At 37.7% G+C, this 21,417-nt stretch overlaps 1 protein-coding gene across 1 annotated transcript in view; it reads right to left on the bottom strand.

Annotated features, from left to right (window-relative positions):
• Positions 1 to 21,417, bottom strand: part of PLPPR4 (phospholipid phosphatase related 4) — a 105,761-nt gene that overhangs the window by 57,311 nt on the left and 27,033 nt on the right. The window contains exon 2 of the mRNA XM_075182336.1: positions 2,195 to 2,380. Within this exon, the coding sequence (XP_075038437.1) occupies positions 2,195 to 2,380 (186 nt within the window). The remainder of the gene's footprint in view (positions 1 to 2,194; positions 2,381 to 21,417) is intronic.

The raw sequence follows: 21,417 nt of genomic DNA, 5'->3' as shown, positions 1-21,417 counted from the left end.
CACATAGTATCCATGCTCTTGAGCAGTTTACCTGACACACACAGTGCACTGATAAATGCTCTGGATACAAGGCCTGAAACAGAACTCACACTAGATTTTGTGAAAAACAGACTCATAGGTGAATATCAGCGCAAAACGAAATTACGCAGGATAACATGGAGAGTGACGCAGAAAAAGCACTTAAAGTTACAGATACTCAATTGCATAATAAGGAAGCAAGAGAATGTTTTGGATGTTAGAAAATTGGAAATTTAAAGAAAAAACAATATAGAACAGCAGAAACTAATTTTGCAAGGGTCCAAGCAGAGCGTTAAAACTACAATCACAGGCATATGCACAAAGAAGGGGAGTGGAACTTTTAAATCAATAGTAACTCATCTGACCAATAGTTAGCTTATAGATGAAGCAGTAAACTTTGTGAAAGCCAATACTTGTTTATTCTCAAAACTTTGGACCATGAGTGTACATTCCCGTAGAAAGACGCAGTAAACTGCAGAACTGGGCAGTGGAAGTAATTCTCGTTGGGTATAGTGAACTTCCAAAGAATACAGAATCTTAAATCCAAAAACAGAAGAAGAGAAACTATAAGCGACTGTGTAACATTTGTGGAGGAACTGAGAAATGAAGTGGTGATCCCATCAGATCTGGATAAAAAAGTAATCACTAATTCCAAAGACACAAGCAATGTAGCTACTAAACAAGAGACTGAAATCAGCTGGAAACCAAATACCAAATGTCAAGAGACACAGGAGTGCACAGCAGATGACATAAGGCGCTCAACCAGAGAAACAAAAGTTAAAACACCTGTGCACCTCTCATATAAAAATAAACGCAATGAGGAAACAGACGCTGCAAGAAGGGGTACAGGCTGCGCCCAGACAGAGTGGAAGCTCCTGGAGAAGAGCAATGGAGGGGGAGAAAAAGGGCAGATAGATTAGTGCATTGATCCTGAGAAAGTCATCACAGACTATCTAAAGGATGGGTTTAGTGAATTAAGCCTCATCTGTTAAGAAGTGGTGCTAAGATATTACAACAGACTGAGACTTAAGGGTATATTTACTAAACTGCAGGTTTGAAAAGTGGATATGTTGCCTATAGCAACCAATTAGATTCTAGTTATCATTTATTTAGTACATTCTCTAAAATGACAGCTAGAATCTGATTGATTGCTATAGGCAACTTTTCCACATTTTGAAACCCGCAGTTTAGTAAATATACCCCTTAATGTTTTTTGAGTGACTACACTGGAGGGACAGCAGGTGGCGCTGTTACTAAATATGTTAATGTGTTACCACTCTGTATTATAGAAATGTACTATGCCGTACAGGAATATTATAGTAATGTAGTTGTTAAGACCTGTCATGTCTGTATGATAACTAAACAGTTTATTATAAATAGTTATAAAATATAGAGCTTACTAGTGTGTACCTGTTGAGTATGAATGAGGCACTAATCTGCTTACAAAGGTGACTTCTAACATCTATTATAAATTTCAGTAGATACAGCATTCTTTATAGTACACAAGTTTTCCTAATGAACACACTGAAGTGCTCACATCAGAGCTCACCAATTACAAGTGATGTCTATACCAGACTTGATCGTTCATAATTTAAACTCCAGCTTCCTTCAACCCCCCTCCTTCATGTTTAAATTCTTGTGTTTTTGAAATCCAGCTCCACTTTACATTTTAAAAGGGTCACAGCAATCTTTATCACTCATATTGTTTTAATTTTTGTTTAGAAATCAGAACTGAGCGTGAATATGTGATATTGGACTAGTGTGTCACATTGCGCCTGTCACCATCCTTGTCTCTCATACTCGTTTATCAACAAGCGCCCGCCCAAGGATGACTCATTGTCATCAGCCTTTACCATGGGAATACATCAAGATTTAAACCTTGCAACATCTTAATCTCATGCTTTCTTTTTACTTTTGCGAACAACTGTTCTCTTATATTTTAAAATGAATTTCAGTTTATACCTCTCCCTGATGCAATTTTGCCCCCACCCCCAAAAACCATGCGCCCTAGACTGCAGACTCATTTTAAATATAACTGTGAATATTTTAATTTAAGCTCTATTACAATTTTTATTGCTAACCCCACCCATTGAAGTTGAGTTAGGATCAAGGGCACCTGTCCTGCTTATCCCCACTGTAGAGTTCTTACTTAAGAGATATAAATATGTATACTCACTGTTGCCGCTGGTCCTGCAAATGCCAAACAGAGCAACATCAGGAATGGGATGGATTCTTGTGTGGGCTCAATATAGGGCATACTAAGGCTTCTGTCATAGCAGCTAAATCCTGAATGAACTGGTTTAAAGACATCTGTCAACTCCAGGAAGTAGAGACTGACCACTGATGAAGCCAGAATAGGCAGCTATTGGGGGAAAAACATAGATCAAATAAATATATTATAGGTACTTATAATATGCTGTATACACACAGTTATTAAAGACTGTTTATAACATAAACAAAAACAACCATACATTGGATAATTTCAGCATAATCCATTTATTTTATTTCAACTTTAATAGAAAATGACAGAATCTGATTGGTTGCTATGAACTACAACTCGTTTGTTAACTTTGCACCATTTTTCTTAATAACCTGGAAGAGAAAAATATAAGCACTCGATAAGAAAAGAAAAAAATATGCTCATTAAAAATGTAAACTATTTTTAGGAAAAAAAATATATTTAATTGTCAATTATGTCTGCTACAAAACAAAAGGTTGAGAATACTGTATGTCAATGTCAGCATACAAAGATATAGAGTAACGCTGTCATAACATAATTAACAGAAAATTTATATAAATGGTCAATAAACATGAAAGAGTTAAAGCTACCAAAAAAGGAAACTGCCCTAAAATGTGTTTGCCCACCCTTGAATGTAAAGAACTATATACCTATATTTAGATGAGTCATATTATGACAAATAAACTGGCTTTTATCAATGCTATAACAGTACCAGACGTCTTAATTTCAGAAGTAAATCAATGTATTTTAAAATGTACTTTCAAAGATAACGTAATGTGAAAATATTTTTGCCATATATTTGGAACTATTTTCTTATATAAAGCCCATATAATAAAATAAAATTAATCAACATGTTACCAATAGATATCCCAATATATCCTCTGAAAAAATAAAAAAGTAATTAAGGTGCAAATAAGTACATACAGTATGTAAAAGTGCAAATAACCTGCTGATGTAAGGAATTAACTACTTTCAAATATATTACACATTATATGCTGGTTGAATGGGGTTATGCTAGGTAGATGGGAATCCTTAGTAGAAGGGGAAGGAGAGATGTCTGAGAGTGGAGTTTGCTTGAGAGACAGAGTGTGCAAGCAGACACAGGGACTCCAGAACTATCAAATAATCTGTTGGGTATAGTCTTACAACAGAGAATCAGCTATCTTTCAGCTTGAGGGAGATTACGCAGTAAAGCATGCATATGTGCTGAGAGGGAGTCTCCAGGTATTAGCGAATTGCGGGAGAGCAGAGAGGGACAGATAGCAAGGTAAGACTTGCTGGTAGTTCACGACTCAAAAACAGCATCTTCATCCAGAGGAAGACAGATAAGTAATAAGACACCAAATACTGTGATACATTTATAGCTGCATTAAGAAAAGAACACAATACCTCTAATTTCACAAGTTAGACCTTCAAACACTAATCAGTATCAGAGACTTACCTGTTACCTATCAGAGATATAGAAACATTCCAAGTATCAGAGATCTAATGCAAGTTACACCTAAAGGTACCCTAGTTAAGTAACCCGGTTTACCAAAGTTTCTGCAAGTGCACCAACATTAACTATTTAATATTACAAACTATTTAATATTGTCAGTACTGTGATTATTGCATTAAATCATTGTTGATTTATATTTTTCACAATGTGTGAGTGCAGTGTGGAGAGTTGTGGCACCAATGAATACATGTGTTGCATTCATCTTGTTTGTTTGTCATTACTGCTCACTGTACTGTTGCCATTGATTATAATATCCCCCATTGTCCCACTTACCCAGTCTAGAATCTTCCCCTCTTTAAACCTGCCTTATCCATTTACATCCCCAAAAATAAACACCCATTTGATTGTTCGTAACCACAGTGTGTGGTCCCTTATTATTCATAGCCTTATTGTGTTTGGGTATAAGGGGCTTTCCGAGTCAACCCCTGGTGGATCCAGTTACAGACTGCATCCCGCCATACTGTGTAAAAGTCTTGGGTGGAGGCACTGAAGCAAAGAGAGACAACATTTCTCCACCCCTTTCAGAGTACTAGGGAAAGTGGTGCTATACATATATGGTGGCCATACTTGCAAGGAGCCATGCCCAAGTATGTTACAGTTTTGTGTGTGTCATTGTCACATGGGATGGGGGCATGTGTCAGTGCCCCTACTACCAGATACAAATAATGCAATCTTAGCAGTTGTGGAGGCCTTAGAGGTCCAAAATAGTTAAAATGGAAAAAAAAACGGCATAAAAAAAACACTAGTCTTATTCTGTGAGAACTTGGAATTTTCTATCTATGGGGGAACACACCAGAAGTTATATCAGTGTGATACAAAGAGAGACTGTCCCACTAGAATATACAGAGGTGTTTAACACTGTAGGGGAGGGTACAGCTGAGTGCAAGAAGTGTTGTGGTTTGGAAACGTGCAATCATTCTTGGGCGGCCGCTTGTAGATAAACGAGTATAAGAGACAAGGATGGTGACAAGTGCAATGTGACACGCCCCTCCAGTAACACATATTTACCCTCAATAGCGCCTGTTCTTGCCTCCATTCTGCTAGATGTAAACCCCTATACCTGGGAGGTGAGTGCATCTGATTTTAGCTGCATTTTGTTGGTGTTTGGAGCATATAGGTCATCTGCATATAATGAGGTGCCCTTTACGCTGGGATGAAGGCTTAAATGTTTTGATCAAAATATGAACTAATACCTCATGTTTTCAATTTGCTAGATACACACAGATATGCAGTGTATAGGATAAGCGCTGACAACTGTCTTTTTGTTTTGTATACATATATGGACATTTATATTGCCATGCAGCTGGTACCATATACAATATGGGATATACTGAGCGTGCGTTTATTGCCATGCAGCTGGTACCATATATAATATGCGATATACCAAGCGCGGGCTTGTTTTTTCTCTGGAGTACACAGTGATTGTATTCTCTCCCTGGGCAGCTCATAACATGTACTAAGGTACCCAAAGATATTGGCACTGGTTGGACAGAACATGGTGTGCAATAAGGTACCCGGATGTGTTGGCACTGTTTGTACATCGTGTAGCGTGCAATAAGGTACACAGATATTTTCCTACTGGTTAAGCAGCACGTAGCATGTAACAAGGTACACTGGTTTTTTTTGCACTATTTGAACAGTGCACAGTGTGCAATGAGGTACTCTGATGTGTTGGCACTGTTTGAACAGCAGTCAGCATGCAGTAATGTACTTTGGAGGTCTTGGCACTGTTTAGGCAGTAAACAATTGAATACCACATGTAGCAGTGACCCTGTAGAACAGAGATAGACAGCAAGTGTAGAGGAGTACATGTACACAGATGGCAATAACTAGTAGGCGGGATTGGCACAACTAAATATACTGGCCACGGAGTATATAAGCCCCACCGGACTTCACCAGGGATCCATGCAAGAGAATATGGACTTTGCTGAATGAGGACCTAGGTCACGGCTCAGTGTAGTTGGTGTCACGAAAGCCAGATAATGGGAATAGTCCTGACCTCTGCTCGAGTGAAAGTCTACCCACAGAGAGGTGCGGAGTCTAACGGAGGAGAGGTATTCACCAGGGATTCCCGCAAGGGAATATAGTCTTAGCTGCTCTCAACCTGCGATCTGCTCTCAACCGCAGGTCGCAGTCCTCTAGGAGGCACACAGTAGATAATATACGGAACCACCGTGCCACTGTAGTTAGGAGTGAGGAGATGAACTGCAGGGAGCTATGGCACTGAAATCCACACAGGTGTATAACTCTGGAACTGGACCGATTATGAGCGATGCTCTGCAGTGAAGCCACAGGTCTTGACTGTGAGGTAAGCTGAACCAATAAGGTGGTAAAGCGATGAGCTGCACAGGTAACGCTGAGAAATGGAGAGCTGTACCGGTGTAGGCTGAGAAGCGGTGAGCTGCACAGGTATACACACACGAGATCTCCTCAGTAAGGAGACTACAGCGTGCCGGGGAAGGGCTGCAGTGAAAGTGCTCAGCAGCACTGATCGCGCCGGGGGCGCCCCCGCCACCGACCGATCAATATTGCTGCTGATCACTTTCAAGGGCCCCCTGGATGCCATAGGCCCCTGAGCTGCAGCCCAGTTAGCCCTATGGTTAATCCGGCCCTGTGTGTAAGCGAATGTCCCGCAGCATATCTTGTCCCTAGACTATATGCTCTACCTTCCCGTCTATGCTACACCCCGTTGTTAATAGCCTGGGCTTACCCTGAGCCAACGTTAATTAAGGTTGCCCTGTGTTGCAGATTGTGGCCCTGTGCTCAGAACTTGGCTGTCCAAGCAGCTTAAATGGCAAAACCTGTTACAAAGCGAGCTTTATATACGGCTTAATTTTGAAATCCTGGTTAGCACTTCTGCCTCACAGCACTGAGGTCATGAGTTCAATTCCTGACCATGGCCTTATCTGTGTGGAGTTTGTATATTCTCCCTGTGTTTGCGTGGGTTTCCTCCGGGTGCTCCGGTTTCCTCCCACACTCCAAAAACATACTGGTAGGTTAATTGGCTGCTTTCAAAATTGACCCTAGTCTGTCTGTCTGTGTGTATGTTAGGGAATTTAGACTGTAAGCTCCAATGGGGCAGGGATTGATGTGAATGAGTTCTCTGTACATCGCTGCGGAATCAGTGGCGCTATATAAATAAATGGTGATGATGATAGTGATATCAATCAGAAAGCCCAAAAGGCTGTAAAGGAAATCTATTTTACATGTCCCCTGCATATATGTACTAGTAGATTCAGTGTAATCTAACTAATGATACTGGAACTTAGGGATACATCAAGCAGGCTTCAGGTTATGAAAAAAATGTTAAAAAATAAAGTATTAAAAAAGTGATAAATAAAATTGACATTTGCTTCTTGGGGCTGCTTTTGACAGAGCTAAGGCTTCTCCCAATCTATCTACAATAAGATTTGCCCCCTTTCTTCGACAAATGGATTTATTTATTTAACAAGGACTGCAGTGGTGCATGATTCACCATAATCATCAATCTGCTATCGCCATATCAGGATGGAGATAGCGGAAGATAATCAATTTAAATTATGCTTTAGTATTTAAATAAAGCATTTTGTCTAATGGGAAATATTTAAACATAATTCTTTTTTTTACATTTTTTATGTGTTTTTATACTTTTTTTTTTAACCGTGTTGGACTGAAAGCCCAAGTTGGCAGTCACTCACCTGCTCTGGCAATATTTGAAGTGAATATTTCAGTGATAACAGATTTTCTATCGCTGCTATAAGCAGCAACAGAAAATTATTGTTATCACTGCAGATAAATAAAATTGGGCTTAGGTATGATAATTACATAAATTCTTAAATAGAGTACAAACGTGCAGTTTCCCTATGCTCAGGAGAACTAGCTGATTAATGCATGTGACTTTCCAAAGTTTCACCACTTAGATTAAAGAAATGATAGGAAAATTGTATTTTGATAATTGTCCCTGTTTTTGTCTTTTACACTAAATAAAAAAAACAGATTTACTTTATTATCCTACCTAACAAAGCCCAATCTGCAGCCCCCCCCCAAAAAAAACAAATTTCAATATGGTACACATAGTTGTTCATAAAAATTATCCTCATATTATACATTGCTTTACAGAGAATATCCAATAATTCACATCAGTCCCTGCCCCAGTTAAGTTTTCAATCCATATTGGTGTATGTTCTCCACATGTTTCCATGGGTTTGCTCCATGTGGTCCAGGTTCCTCCCACACTCCAAAAATATACTATTAGGTTAATTGGCTGCTATTAAAAATTTACCTCAGTCTCTGTGTATATGTTAGTGAATTTAGACTGTAAACTCCAATTGGGCAGGGACTGATGTGAGTGAGTTCTCTGTACAGCACTGCATAATTAGTGACGCTATATAAGTAGCTGCTGCTGATGATGATGATATTCCCTACCGCACAACACACACACTCTAGGGTTAACTTAACCTATGATTTATGTTTTTGGGAGTGTGTGGGGAAACTCTAGCTCCCATGGGAAACTCACTTGAACAAATAGCATGCATAGTAGGGCACACTTTAATTCAGGGATAATTATTGTCTACATCACTGGCATGTACTGATCTGGTCAGTTTTTATTGTGCTCGATTTGAATTACATTTCATGATTTCTCTCTTGTGAAAGATTTGCAGTTATTACCTCACTTCCTGTGAGTTAATATAACCAAGTAATTAGTGGGGTAACTATACATTTTGGTACCCTGGGCAAGAGAGTGGGCACCGGCGCCACCCATCTAAGGAGGGGGAGGAGGGAGGGGGAGGAGAGAGAGGGAGAGATTAAGTTTGCATTTCAAATGCCGAACTTCCTGTCAGTGGAACGCACATGGAAGTTAAGGAGTGAAGCATCAAACTCTGGTTAGTTAATCTCTCCCTCTCTCTCAGTATGGAGGCAGGTAACGGGCAGCTGATGCGCCTACTTGGCCTTGCGCCCTGGACGACGGCCCACACCACCCTCGTTACGGCCCTGCAAGTAATTCCAAGGCTTGTCATATGACTTTGGCATTGGCTCATTAGATGTCTGGGCCTACCTTACAAAGACCTGTGTAAGTGTAAGTGTAAGTGCTCCACCATTAGCTACTCAGTTTTTTACTGTTTGAACCAACCACTAGCACAAGACTGAGTTAAATAAGGTAAGTGAAAAGCAAAATAATACAAATTATGAATGGTAAACCGTAAACAAAACATTACAAGTATGCCCATCATTTACATACACTGGATGTAGTCATTTGTGGTCTGAACAAATGATAATGAGAATGTCTATAAATCCAAATTTCTGCACAGTATGAAAAAAAAAGAGTTGGAAGAACAAATGCAAGCATAGGATTCTTATCTGAAAATCTATTATCCAGAGAGTTCTGAAAATCAGAAAGGAAAAAAACAGTAAATTATAGCTGCTTTTCATTGATTTTGCATTTCAACAGACATGATCATTTTTCCTACAGTCGCAGTAAAGAGCTCTGCCAAGCAATTTAATGAGTGAGGATCAGAAAAGACCGGGTAATTTTTGTAATGTGTTTAGTATATTTTAGTCATGTTTTTCCACATTATAGAAAAAAAAAACCTTAGCCGGGATATTCTGATAAATTCTGAATAATAGGTCCAATATTTGTATTTCTTTTTTTTTTAGTGAGTATAATTGCAGCATATCACCAAGAATAAAAAAAGCCCCTTAAATAAAAAATGTGCAATTTTTTTTGTGGATCTAATAACTGCACCATACTTAACAGTACTTAAGTTAAAATACTGTATGTATATATATATATATATATATATATATATATATATATATATATATATATATATATTACACAGAATATAAGGAGTTGTATGAGAATATATTTTTATCTCTGTGACTGTAGGCAGAATTATTGAAGGTGTTTTCTTGCTGTTTTTTGTGCTATGCTTACCTAGTTCTTCCTTTGTAAAACACATCACATAAAATAATCTATAAAAATATATTTCTTTCTATGGTGAGGTTTGACTAACCATGCAGTGACTATGACTATTTCTGATCAATCATTAGTGCATTTACATTGAGTTTCTAGCACTCAGTACTGACAACATTAGACAGATCATGGTATTATACAATGGTTTAGGTTCTAGTGCCTTTAAAGATATTATAATGATGTGTAGCAAAAAAAATATTTTTAAAAATTATTATTGCAGTACCGTGTTAGCCAGAAAAATCTATGTGATGTTAAATACTTTCATGTCAAAAAAGACAGAAGTATTATAGAAGTGATACCTATATTGGCTAACCGAAAAGAATATTATTATATTTGCAGAGGCCATTTCATCAGGAAACTTTACAATTATTTGTAAAGAGTGCCTGATGAAGGGACCTCTGTGCTCAGAAAGCTAGCAAATATAATAATAATTTTTTTGGTTAGCCAATAAAGGTATCACTCCTATATTACTTTTGTCTTTTTTGACACAAAAGTATTTAACATCACAAAGATATTATAATGATAGTTAATCAATTATTGATCCAAAGCGATACCACTATACCACAAACCATGAAAACTCACAGAGAGCAAAAACTGTTTTAGTGCCTACAAACACTTCCAGGATTTCAAGAGTCAATCAAATAGAAAACATATTTAAATCTTCAATTGAAGACTGTAAGGAAAAAGAGAGTCAGTGGGTTATTGTATACCACATTAAATATTGGTATGCTGTATTACAGAACTGTCGTCTCAGCTTTAGTCATAGAATCTAAATTCTGTGAGGTGTGAACTTACAAACACATTGTAAAATGGTCATTTCACGGAATGGTGAAGCAAAAGCATAACTCAAAAATTAGATCAGCAAAATCTTACTCCTCGGTGAAACGGCCAATTCCATTGAGAACTTCAATTTGGCTGAAATTGTGCTGATGCGTCACTAATCTTTACCTCTTAGAGAGGTATATTTATACTCCTATACTTTAAGTTCACATTGGTGTACGCAAATGCATCTATTGGTTCAAAAACATAAGTCATTTGGTGAAATATTAATCTAGCCAACTGTATTTAAAGGAATAGTTGCCAACTTTTCTTAATTTCTACCAACAACTCCAGGATTTGAAGATTTGTCCTTACACATTCTTTTATTGTAAAAAAAAGTCCCTACTTTTTTTTAAGACCGGTGTAAATATTGTATTGCATAAGCTATTTAATATCCAAGGCCCTATTATTTAATGTCCAAGGGAGGCATTTAAAAAGAAAAGAGGGTATTAAAATGTACATAAATACCCTTATGAACAGGCCACATCAGGTTAAGAGGTGCTTAGTATATATCACGCTCACCCTGACCTTGAGTCCACTATGTATTGTATGTATAAAATAAATAAAAATATTACATACCTCCCTAAACCCAATTTAGGCGGACAGCCCAGATTTGTGGACCCTTAAAAGGGGCGAGCATACACAGAGGTGGGCAGGGGTTTGTCAAAAGCAGATAATTTTCAGTGAATCTGGGTCAGGGTTTGGGAAGATTGGAGCAGGGCTAACTTTGTTCTGATTTAGCATGTATAAATGCTAGAAAGCATGATATTGTAGTATTATTTATCTGATGGATGGTAAACCTAAAAAAAATATGGTAAGATGATAAAACATCCCACAGCCCACTGTCCTTTCAATTCTGCTGCCCTATGCCCTGACCTATGTTATATTTTCACAAATCCATTCCTACCTTCACTCACTCCACAATATCTAAATATTTTACTAAAATTACTCAAATAATTCTTTGCATAGTGTTATACCTATAATTACAATATGCTATTATGCTTTACTATTACTGGACAAAGACACTGAAGCAAACTATGAAATCAAGTGATTATATGTTATTTTTATTTTAAAATAAATAAATAAATAAAACTGTGTCATTTATATAGATTACAAATCTAATATAACTTGGGCTGTGGGCAACACCTCCACTTTTCCATTTTAGAAGTTTTAGTAAATCTACCACCTAATGTTTTTCCTCCATTTGCACAAATTGCTTCCAATATATTTTTCTTTCAATATTGTGAGGTACTATGTATACTGTGCACAAATAAGACTGTCATACATATTGGCCAAAACTGGCATGACACTTGGACCAGCACAGCATTTTCCTCTATAGAATTATATAACAAAATCTCCTTCATTGTTCATGTCCTCGGTGGTCCATCTTACATGTGACAATTCTTAGATGTGAACAATTTTAAATCGTAAATGTAAGTCTCCTTTTATTTTATTTTTATTGGCACCTCTTTTAAATTGACACCTATTTTAACCAAACATTACTGGTTAAATAATGGGTAAAAATGTAGACTCCACTCCTGGGGGTAAATGTGTGAAAGAACGATTTCAGCACGTAGCCAGAAATCAGTGACTTTGCAGGGAAAATTTAAAACGGCGATGGCTTGTAATGGCAAACTTGCCTTTATAAAGCATTGCCGCTTTAAATTTTCCCTGCAAAGTTGCCGTTTTCTGGGCTGATTTTTTTTATTTGTGAAATATATTCTATTTGCCCATGCTCCATTTATTATAAATTTTTTCTATTACATGGTATTTCTCCTTTGACCCTTAGTTTTGCAAAAAAGGGTATCGGGCCTCAGTCATTAGGGAGAGTAAAGCAAAAAAAATGAGTAATTTTGCACCTTGGCAAAACCATGTTGCATTGGAGGAGGAGGTAAATTGAAAATGTGTGAACAGATTTATAGTTGGCGTAGGGCATGTCCTAGATCAACTTTAAATTTCACTGTAAAAATAAAGCTATCAAGTATTTGTGTGCTACATGAAAAAATAGTCATTATTCAACTTATGTGCAAAATAATAAAACTTTTGCACCCCTTGCATTGTAACATGGTTTGTCAGGATCAAATGTACTCCTTTTTTTCCCTTTCCTTAATGACTCAGTCATGTTATGTTTAAATACGGTAGTATAGAGCAAGCATCAAGCAAAACACAATGCCATTTAATAAGAATTTGCAAATGATTTTTCTCATTAACTGGGTAATAGGAGTTACAAAAAATAAAAGGTATCTAAAGCGAAATAAATCTATATTATCAACAATAATTTTCAGTTTGAACATGTTTTCCCATGAAATGGAAGTGTACATAAAATATGCATTAGGATATTAGTCCTCTTTAGCAAATCCCTAATATCTCTATTTAACTAGAAAACTCAAGGGCCTGCTAAAATTTAACATATCATAATTAATTACAATTTACACTGCCTTATGCCTGCTACTCTCCTGAGCATCACCAACAATTTGGCATAGACCACCAATAGAGAAATTCTCTTGGAAAGAAGTAGTTTGGATTTGCTCACAATTTAACCATGAAGGCACTAAAATATACAATATAATTTTAAGCAATTACCTAACAAAACTCTAAATAATAAATGAAACATATTTTTGGATCTTCTTTTTGCTTTATGGCATTTCTCAAAACATTAAGACAAACAAGAATAGGTGTTTAGATCACAAGTTAGACATCAGATGACCTATGTTAATAATGTTTGGAGCCCCACCACTAATCCCCTAAACCTGCTGTGCGCACACATTCTCATTTAATCATTTTTATAGTATCTTACACAAATATGTATTCAAATACACATTTATCCATATTACAGCCAGCAGTGGCCAGGGCATTGCCATAATACAAAGTGTGCCCCCCACACCTTATAGCAGGCATTGTCTACATACTTACATGTTTCATACCAGACAACTCAAAACGTCTACCATAATAACATATCCCCCCCCACTGAAACGATTGTCATAAATGAGTCTAAACAGAGCAGTAATTTAGGGATAAAATCAAAACTTTAAAGGGAGCGGTGGTTTTAAAGTGGCAGGAGGTTTGACTTTGACTTGACGTCAAACCCTCTAGAGATTTTTCGACCACTCCATACACTTATTTGCACTTCTATTTTGTGGAGGCACCTTCTGAGAGAGAAGAGTAGGCGAGGAGTGCTTTGCTGTGTGCCTGATATAAGCTTCATAAAAGAAGCACTACAAGTAAAAAACTCCACAACTGTATTTAAGCTCTACGAAATTTGCTGGCGCTATATAAATAAATGTTGATGATTCAAGGTTCCATGGCAATTTGAACTAATACATCCTAATTTAAAAACACATGATCTATCCAAAACATCGTCCTCCTATTCTATTATTTATTACAATGAATTAAAAAAAAATAGGTAAAAGTAACATAATTCTATTTTACATTCTGACCCCTGAAAATTGCTGTTTTGTGTTACGCTGACAGGTAGTACACAAACTCACAGAACTAATTGGCGGAGGTCTTCACCTTTAGCAGCCGCCTTTCCAATAGAGCATTATATGCTCACCGGTAGTCAGATGCCCCCAGGACTTATCTCCAGATGTAGTGTGAGTTTGTGATACAAAACCGTAGCGGCAGGCCAGGAGGTAGCATAGATGGCAGCGAATGGTCAGACAAAGGCTGAGGTCAGAGGTCACTAGCAAGCAGGATAATCAGGAAACACGCCAAAGGTCAGGGTCACAGGCAATATAGCGGGGTCCAAGGAACAGGCAAACGGATTAAGGTCACAGGCAAACAGACAAGGTCCAAGGTACAGTCAGGGGTCATACACAGAAAATCAATCCAGAAGGTATACACCAACAGCACAGGAGCAGGTTAGCAGACAGGGAACTGGACGCTATAACCAGCAGGGAGGCTAAGCCCTCCCTGCCTTATATAATGAGACTAGCCAATCAGGGCTTAGCCCAGTAATCATCACCAGGCCCCAGGTAATTAATTAATAGGAGATTTAATCAGCCCACAGGCTGTGCAGCACTTGCGCATGTGCCCAGCTGCTTAGTATTGTTGGGGCGTGCTAATGGAGCGCTCGGCGTCCAGCCATTGCCCTGGCAACAGTGGGGTCGAGTACAGGAAGTGACGTCCCAGTCGTCATAGCGACGGCCAGGACACAGGTGAGAGAGTCGCGGTGGCTGAGCACCGCCGCAGCTCGTAACATTTTGCCTAGTTTATTATATTTGAAATCTAACCTTGGATTATACATTTCACTGTAGCTCATAGCTTCCAACATATGAAAATGAAAATGTGTGCTTGTTCTATTTGAAAAATGTATTTTCGGGAAATGCTAGCAGAAAAAAAAGCTATGTTAATGGTTATTGCGTCATTGACCACCCACATATTTTAAAGGAACTGTAACCTTAAATGTATTTTTGGCATATGCTATATACAGTTTTATCTCAGTGCACAGGTTAAGGTTAACAGCCTCCCATTCTTGAGTCTTACAACAGAGCCACCCCCCCCCCCAAAAAAAAATGCCATATGCTCCTATTGTTTTGCCAGGCAGCCTGCTGTATTGTGACAAGAATATCATATGTGATTAAGATTGACAGAAGAGCATTGTGAGGAGATAAAGGTATTATGTGACAAAGGCAAGATCAAAGGTACCCGAAATAAACAGGAAAAGCATTATGGAAGTTAAATTTAAGGATACAGGTGGACCATCATTTCTTATAAGTACAGGAAGATAGCACTAAAAGCAAATGAAACAGAACAAAAGAGCATTGGCAAATAGGATGTTTAATAAAAGATCAAGATGGAAAGGCCCAACATTTCTTAATAGTACAAGAAGATTTGCATTATGCAAATAAAACAGATGGAAAGAACGGTCTCAGATAGAGAGTAGGATGGCAGTTTAATAAACTATACTGGCAGCTGGAATGTGGGATCCTACTATATGGTGAAGTTGCACCTGATGATTTCCTAAATTTAATACTTAAATGGGAGAATGATATTGGGAAGTTAAGTGATGAGGAGTGGGCATTGCTAGGGCAAGTACTTGGTTCTGACACATACAATTATACATTTTGCACAGAGTCTATTTGACCCCTTATACTGTAGTCTTGATAGATTGGAGAGAACATCAATTCCAATTCCTAAATGTGGAATAGCATTGGGCTCTTTCCGGCATCTATTATGGGACTGCTCTGGGGTGCAAGCGTTCTGGTAAGATGTGGTAGAGTGCATACAGAAAACAGAGGTTGATATCCCTTCTCAACTCCCAAATGAACTTCTTCTTGATAAACCATTCTCTCAATTTGCGGTTAATATGCTGGTCTTGGCTAAAGTCATTTTTCAATAAATGGGTAGCCCTTGTGAATGACACTGTGGGACATTAAAGATACATGCACAATAGAAAGAATCCTATGCAAAAATACTACAAATTTTGTTCAAGATGGACCACATATAGATAAGCTCTGCAGTCTCTGTCTGATATCTCAACAGATGTGCCTGTCTACGCTGCCAGTCCAAAAGTCACTCATAGATGTACAACCTCACTGGTAACATCAAAAATCATAACATCTGTTAAGTTAATGTAACATAGATGCTGAGCAAAACTACAATAACCTATGTTTCATAGGTTACATACTCATTCAGTTTACACAATTCCTGTTCATACTTATTGTCAGATATAGTCAGGCCGGGGTTACCATCTGTTGAGGTAGATGACTGCACTTTATGCAGATTAGCCTCGGATGTCACACCAGCCAAGTGTTTTTGGTTTTAGTAGCCAAAGTTAGTTTTATTCACCAGCAATAAAACAAAATAAAAGATAAACAACAGACCTTGCCTGTCTGACACAAACTCAACACAGGATCTCCCTCTCTGAAGTGAGGAACCTAGTGTCCCACACGTGTAGTTTCTCTCAGCAAACATTCACCTGCTCCCCAGACTGTGAGAGAGCGAGTGAACTGCTTATCAGCTTTTTTACAGCACAACTTATTAGGTGCAACTCCTAGAACTTGTTAGCTTTCTGGAAAACCTGAAATGGGCCATATGGATGGAGCCCACCGTTCTATCTCCATTCAAAACCCCCAGGCACCCTTACCAGTTTTTCTTATAACTGAAGACAATCTCTGGGAAGCTTTTTCCAACCACAAGCAATCTCCCTGTGGTTTTAAAACACAAATGACAGAAATTCAGGACTTTTATACCTGCCTTTCACTACTTTCCCAGTGCTTCTGTCGCATTATATTTATTAATGAATCTACTTGATATGTCCACTTTGCAAGCCAATGTCCTTGGTGGACAGATGAATTGATGTTGTGGTTTAGCTTATTTAACTACTATAGATCATTTGTGATACAATATTTGATCTTGTACTAATACCTTGGGTTAGTTTATAGTTATGGGATTTGTTTTGTTTATGGTTCTAGCTTGTAAAAACATAACATTTGTCAAAAAAAGATTTGATTTTAATAAAGCACATCTTTTCCACTTTGTATTGTGGCAGTGATGTAATTTCTCAATTGAGAAAATCACTGCTCCACCCCACCACCAATATAATGTTCTGCTACTTAATGCAGTTCTAATAAATGTGTTTTTTTACAGGACAGTAAAAGTTACTGTACCATCTACAGTATACAGCTAATCTTCTGACTGCAGTTACTGGAAATATCCAGCTTACCACCTTGTGTTAGAAACCCGCCAGAGTAAAACAGGAGAAGTGGTTTGCTATAACAGTTCTTTCTCTGCCTACTGTAATTTTAAAGTGCTAGGGAGCGAAAATACCCAGGTGTTCAGATTTTATCTATAATCAGAGAGTCTGATGGACCAAGGAATTCAAAATGTTTTATATTAAACCCATAATGACTTGATCCAAATCTACATGCAGCTCATAAAGTCATAGTGCATACCATTGATCCTTTGCTTGGCTCAAGGAGAGTTGGGTCAGAATCAAAATGTGTCATAGGGACCATAATTCTTAGTCCTGGCCATTGTTTAGATTACAGCCCAAGGCCCATATAATCTTAATTCATAACTGGAGCACAGTTGGAAGAGACCTTGAAGAGCAACCTGAGTGTCACGGTCCGGAAACTGGAAGCAAAGTAGAGGGCAAACCAAGGTCAGTACACGAGTAGTAGATGTCTGCAGGTAAGAAAAGCAACAGCAACAGGAGCTAGATCACAGGCAAGGAGCACAATACACACACTGAGTTAGGCTGTAGGATGTCAGCTTAATTAAAGATACAGACAGGCAAAGCCCAATATTTTTTAATAGTAGAAGAAGATGGTATTGGATGCAAAAGAAACAGAGGAACGATCAGTCTCAGGTAGTAAGATGGCAGTTTAATACAGGTGGGCACAGGCCCAAATTTCTCATTAGAAGTACAAGAAAAGAGCATTGTGCTTGGGTCCTCTCACCAACACTTATGTTGTGGCTTCAAAAGGACATCCATAGTTTAACAAACCAGTCACTAAAGCAATTGTGACTGAAGTGCTTGATTTATTTATGCCCCACACAATAAAATATTATGGATTTTGGACTATGGATTAGTGTTTATGCTCATCGTACACATCCTCATTAGAATCAGCACTGATTTCAACTAAATATAATAGTGTCAGACTTTAAAATGTCAAATGTACAACTCATGGATCCCCTTAGACTCTCGTCAGGATTATATGAAGGCCCAATTCATTCTTCTTCAGTCTCAGTGTTCTTCTATTGATTTTTTGATGTGCCTGTCTTAGAAGAGGCAGACCTATACTTACAGCCAGGAAGTGATGTATGATAAGTTACAGAAGACGGATGACCTTTGTTGGACATTCATTTTTGCACTAGACATTGTGCATCCCTCTTCTGTACCCTACCTGGCAGAAAAAGAGAAACATCTCTCATTTACACCTTCCCACTTCCGCTTTGTAGAGCTGTGAATAAATGATTAAATTAATTGATATTCACAAAGTATTATTGATATTATTAATATATATATTTTAAATTGTTAGTAGCACTTTTTTGTATTGTTGCCTGCTGCAGACTTATATCTCTTTCAGATTGCTGCCCCTGCAATATCCCGGGTATATGAAACCGGGATATTGCAGGATGACAGAGCCTCCCACCTTAGCAAATTCCTGGGTATACTGTGCTCATACTGAACACGGGTCTGCCTGGGTCTCCCTGGCAACATCACAAGACGAGCTCTGATTGGCTCCTCTTGTGATGATGATTTTTTTTTTCTTAAACATTCCAATGGTGTTCAGCAAGACCCTGGGTTGAAAAACATTCACACTGGCTGTTGCCCGGGTCGGACCCGGGAATATCCCTCCAAGAGACCCTGGTCTGTTTCCCGGGTCAGCCGACCCGTGTAGATGCCCCTACACCCATTCACACTGAGCTTCGACCTGGGTCGTCCGGGCTTGCCCTGGCAAAAATCCGGGTCTTTTAGGCAGTGTGAATGGGGTATCAGAGAACTGAGGGTTCTGGACCATCTCCCACCGGTTTCCCAACACATAATGACAGCCGTCACGAGGAGGGAATGTTGTATATACACAGTGTATACATTGCATACACATTGTCCATAGCTTGTGAGAGTAAAATGTGATATTTTGCCTCACTTACAGATGTGAGGTGAGCATGAAGCTCAGTGACAATCCGAGATCCAACTAAGATGGTAAAACTGAAAATTGTAGGATTTATTAGAATTAGAACTGCTCATCCATCCATCAAAATCACTAGTTTATGCTCCACATTCACACCTATTCAGTAAATCATTAACTATGTTGATCTTTAAGTTAACAGTCTTTCAGCATGCAGCTCTAGTATGTTACAGATCGGCAAAAGCATGAATACCCCCAGTCCTGTGAATCAAATGATAGTTGGATTGTTGATTTCTAACATCATTGAACCAAAACCACAAAGAATCCCTTTATATTAAAAGCCCATGTACAATGTATATGATTTGATTTTTCTCATATTAATAAATGGTCCCTAGTGAGGTTCTGTGTCCCCTTTTTCTTTCCTTTATCTATTGATAGAAAATCAATATATGTATTAAAAGTGTCAATGTGCACAAATGCTAATTGCTAGGATCTTAATGACTTTAATTGTCAGATAAACTTACTAAAGGAGTACTATTAACATAAGCAAACTTTCTATTTCAAAGTTCAGGTCTACTTCACAAATAAAAGATATAGGGGCAGATTTAGAGTTAGAGTTTAGAGTTGTCCAGGTCGAGTTGTCCATATTGCACTGTGAGGGGTGTATTATACAGATAGAGCCTCATTTAAAGTTGGACACATTTGTTCACTGAACATACATAGAATAAGAGATATGCAAAACAATTGTGTGCTTACATGTGAGTCGGAAATATCTCAAGATGAGTCGGAAATATATCAAGATGTATCCAACTCACAAACAGTAGTATTTGAGACATACATACATTATGTCAGGCCTACAAGTATATATACTTATGCTGAATGATAGCATGATGTTGCTTGACAGTGTTGTAGTAAATGTAAAAATCACATTACCCTATTTATACACAATATAATAATGTAAAGAAGTGTTATATACATGAGAGAATAGTGTTTTGGCGGTATTAACTAAATAATAAATGGAAAAGTCGCATTTTCCATATAAAACCAAAGACATATTAGCTGCCATTCATTATTGACAAAACAGCATAAGCGCTTGACTGTTTCCGCTTGTGGATACATTGTATTATGATATCCTTTATTGTGGACTTTCCTGTTTACATCCTAACTCTACAGAGCTTTGTGTGAAATGTTTTCTTGATATGATCATATATTTGGAAAACTCTATCTTAGTGATTTTCATTGGGAGGGATAAGTCAGAATAACATTTTAAAACATACATTGATGCCATGTGATTGCTTTGATTATGCATGTTTCAATGGACATTAATTTGGGAATAAAACTTGCAAGTCTTTTTTAAGACTCTTACGGGACAGTACTTTATAAGATACAGATGTGACCAGTATCTTATGTCAATTGTTTGTAAGATTGACCATTTCAGTACTATTTGTTAGAACTTGCAGGAATATATTTTATTTTACTAATTACTGCTCTGCTATTTTAGGTTTTAGTCCTATTAATTATTAGATATTTGTATGATGTATGGTAAATTAACGCAGTGTAATATATGTATATATACTTCTTAAACATTTTTCACTATCAGATATAATTGCAGCACTCCTATATTTGTTTTGTTGTTGACATTCTTGAGGTTACAGTTACCATTTTTATAGGAGCAGCTTTTTGTTTTTATATATATATATATATATATATATATATATATATTATCTTTCATGCAGTAGTCATCATCATCCTCATCAACATTTATTCCTATAGCACCAGCAAATTTCATAGCGCTTTACAATTGGGAAGTGACGGTAATAAAACAATACTGGTAATACAGACAGAGAGGGAAGAAGGCACTGGTTGCAAGCTTACAATCTATGGGGCAATTAGAGTTTGATATTTGAGGTTAAGTGCTACATATTAATATTGGTCCAACCAGAATGCAAAGGTAAAAAGTGCTTAGTGGGCTATTTGATGCACTCACATAGCAATGTTGGTCAAAGGGTTGTTGTCTTGTGTTAACTGTGTAAAGGATGGTAATAGGGTAACCAAGGGAGGTTAAAAGATTGGTTGAAGAATTTTATAAGCTTGCCTGAAGAGGTGTGTTTTAAGAGAACGCTTGAAGATTTGAAGACTAGATGAAAGTCTTATTGTGCGAGGGAAGGAATTCCACACAGTTTTGTAACCAGGAATGGGAGAATGTAATGAGAGTTGATGCTAAAGGAAAATCTTGTGCAGAATGGAGGTGTCTAGTTGGGAGATATTCTGAGACAAGTGAGGAGATGGTGCAGTTTGTTGATGACATTATATG

This window comes from Mixophyes fleayi, chromosome 8 (genome assembly GCF_038048845.1).
Source record: "Mixophyes fleayi isolate aMixFle1 chromosome 8, aMixFle1.hap1, whole genome shotgun sequence".
NCBI lineage: Eukaryota > Metazoa > Chordata > Amphibia > Anura > Limnodynastidae > Mixophyes > Mixophyes fleayi.
This window is presented reverse-complemented; position numbering and strand designations above follow the sequence as displayed.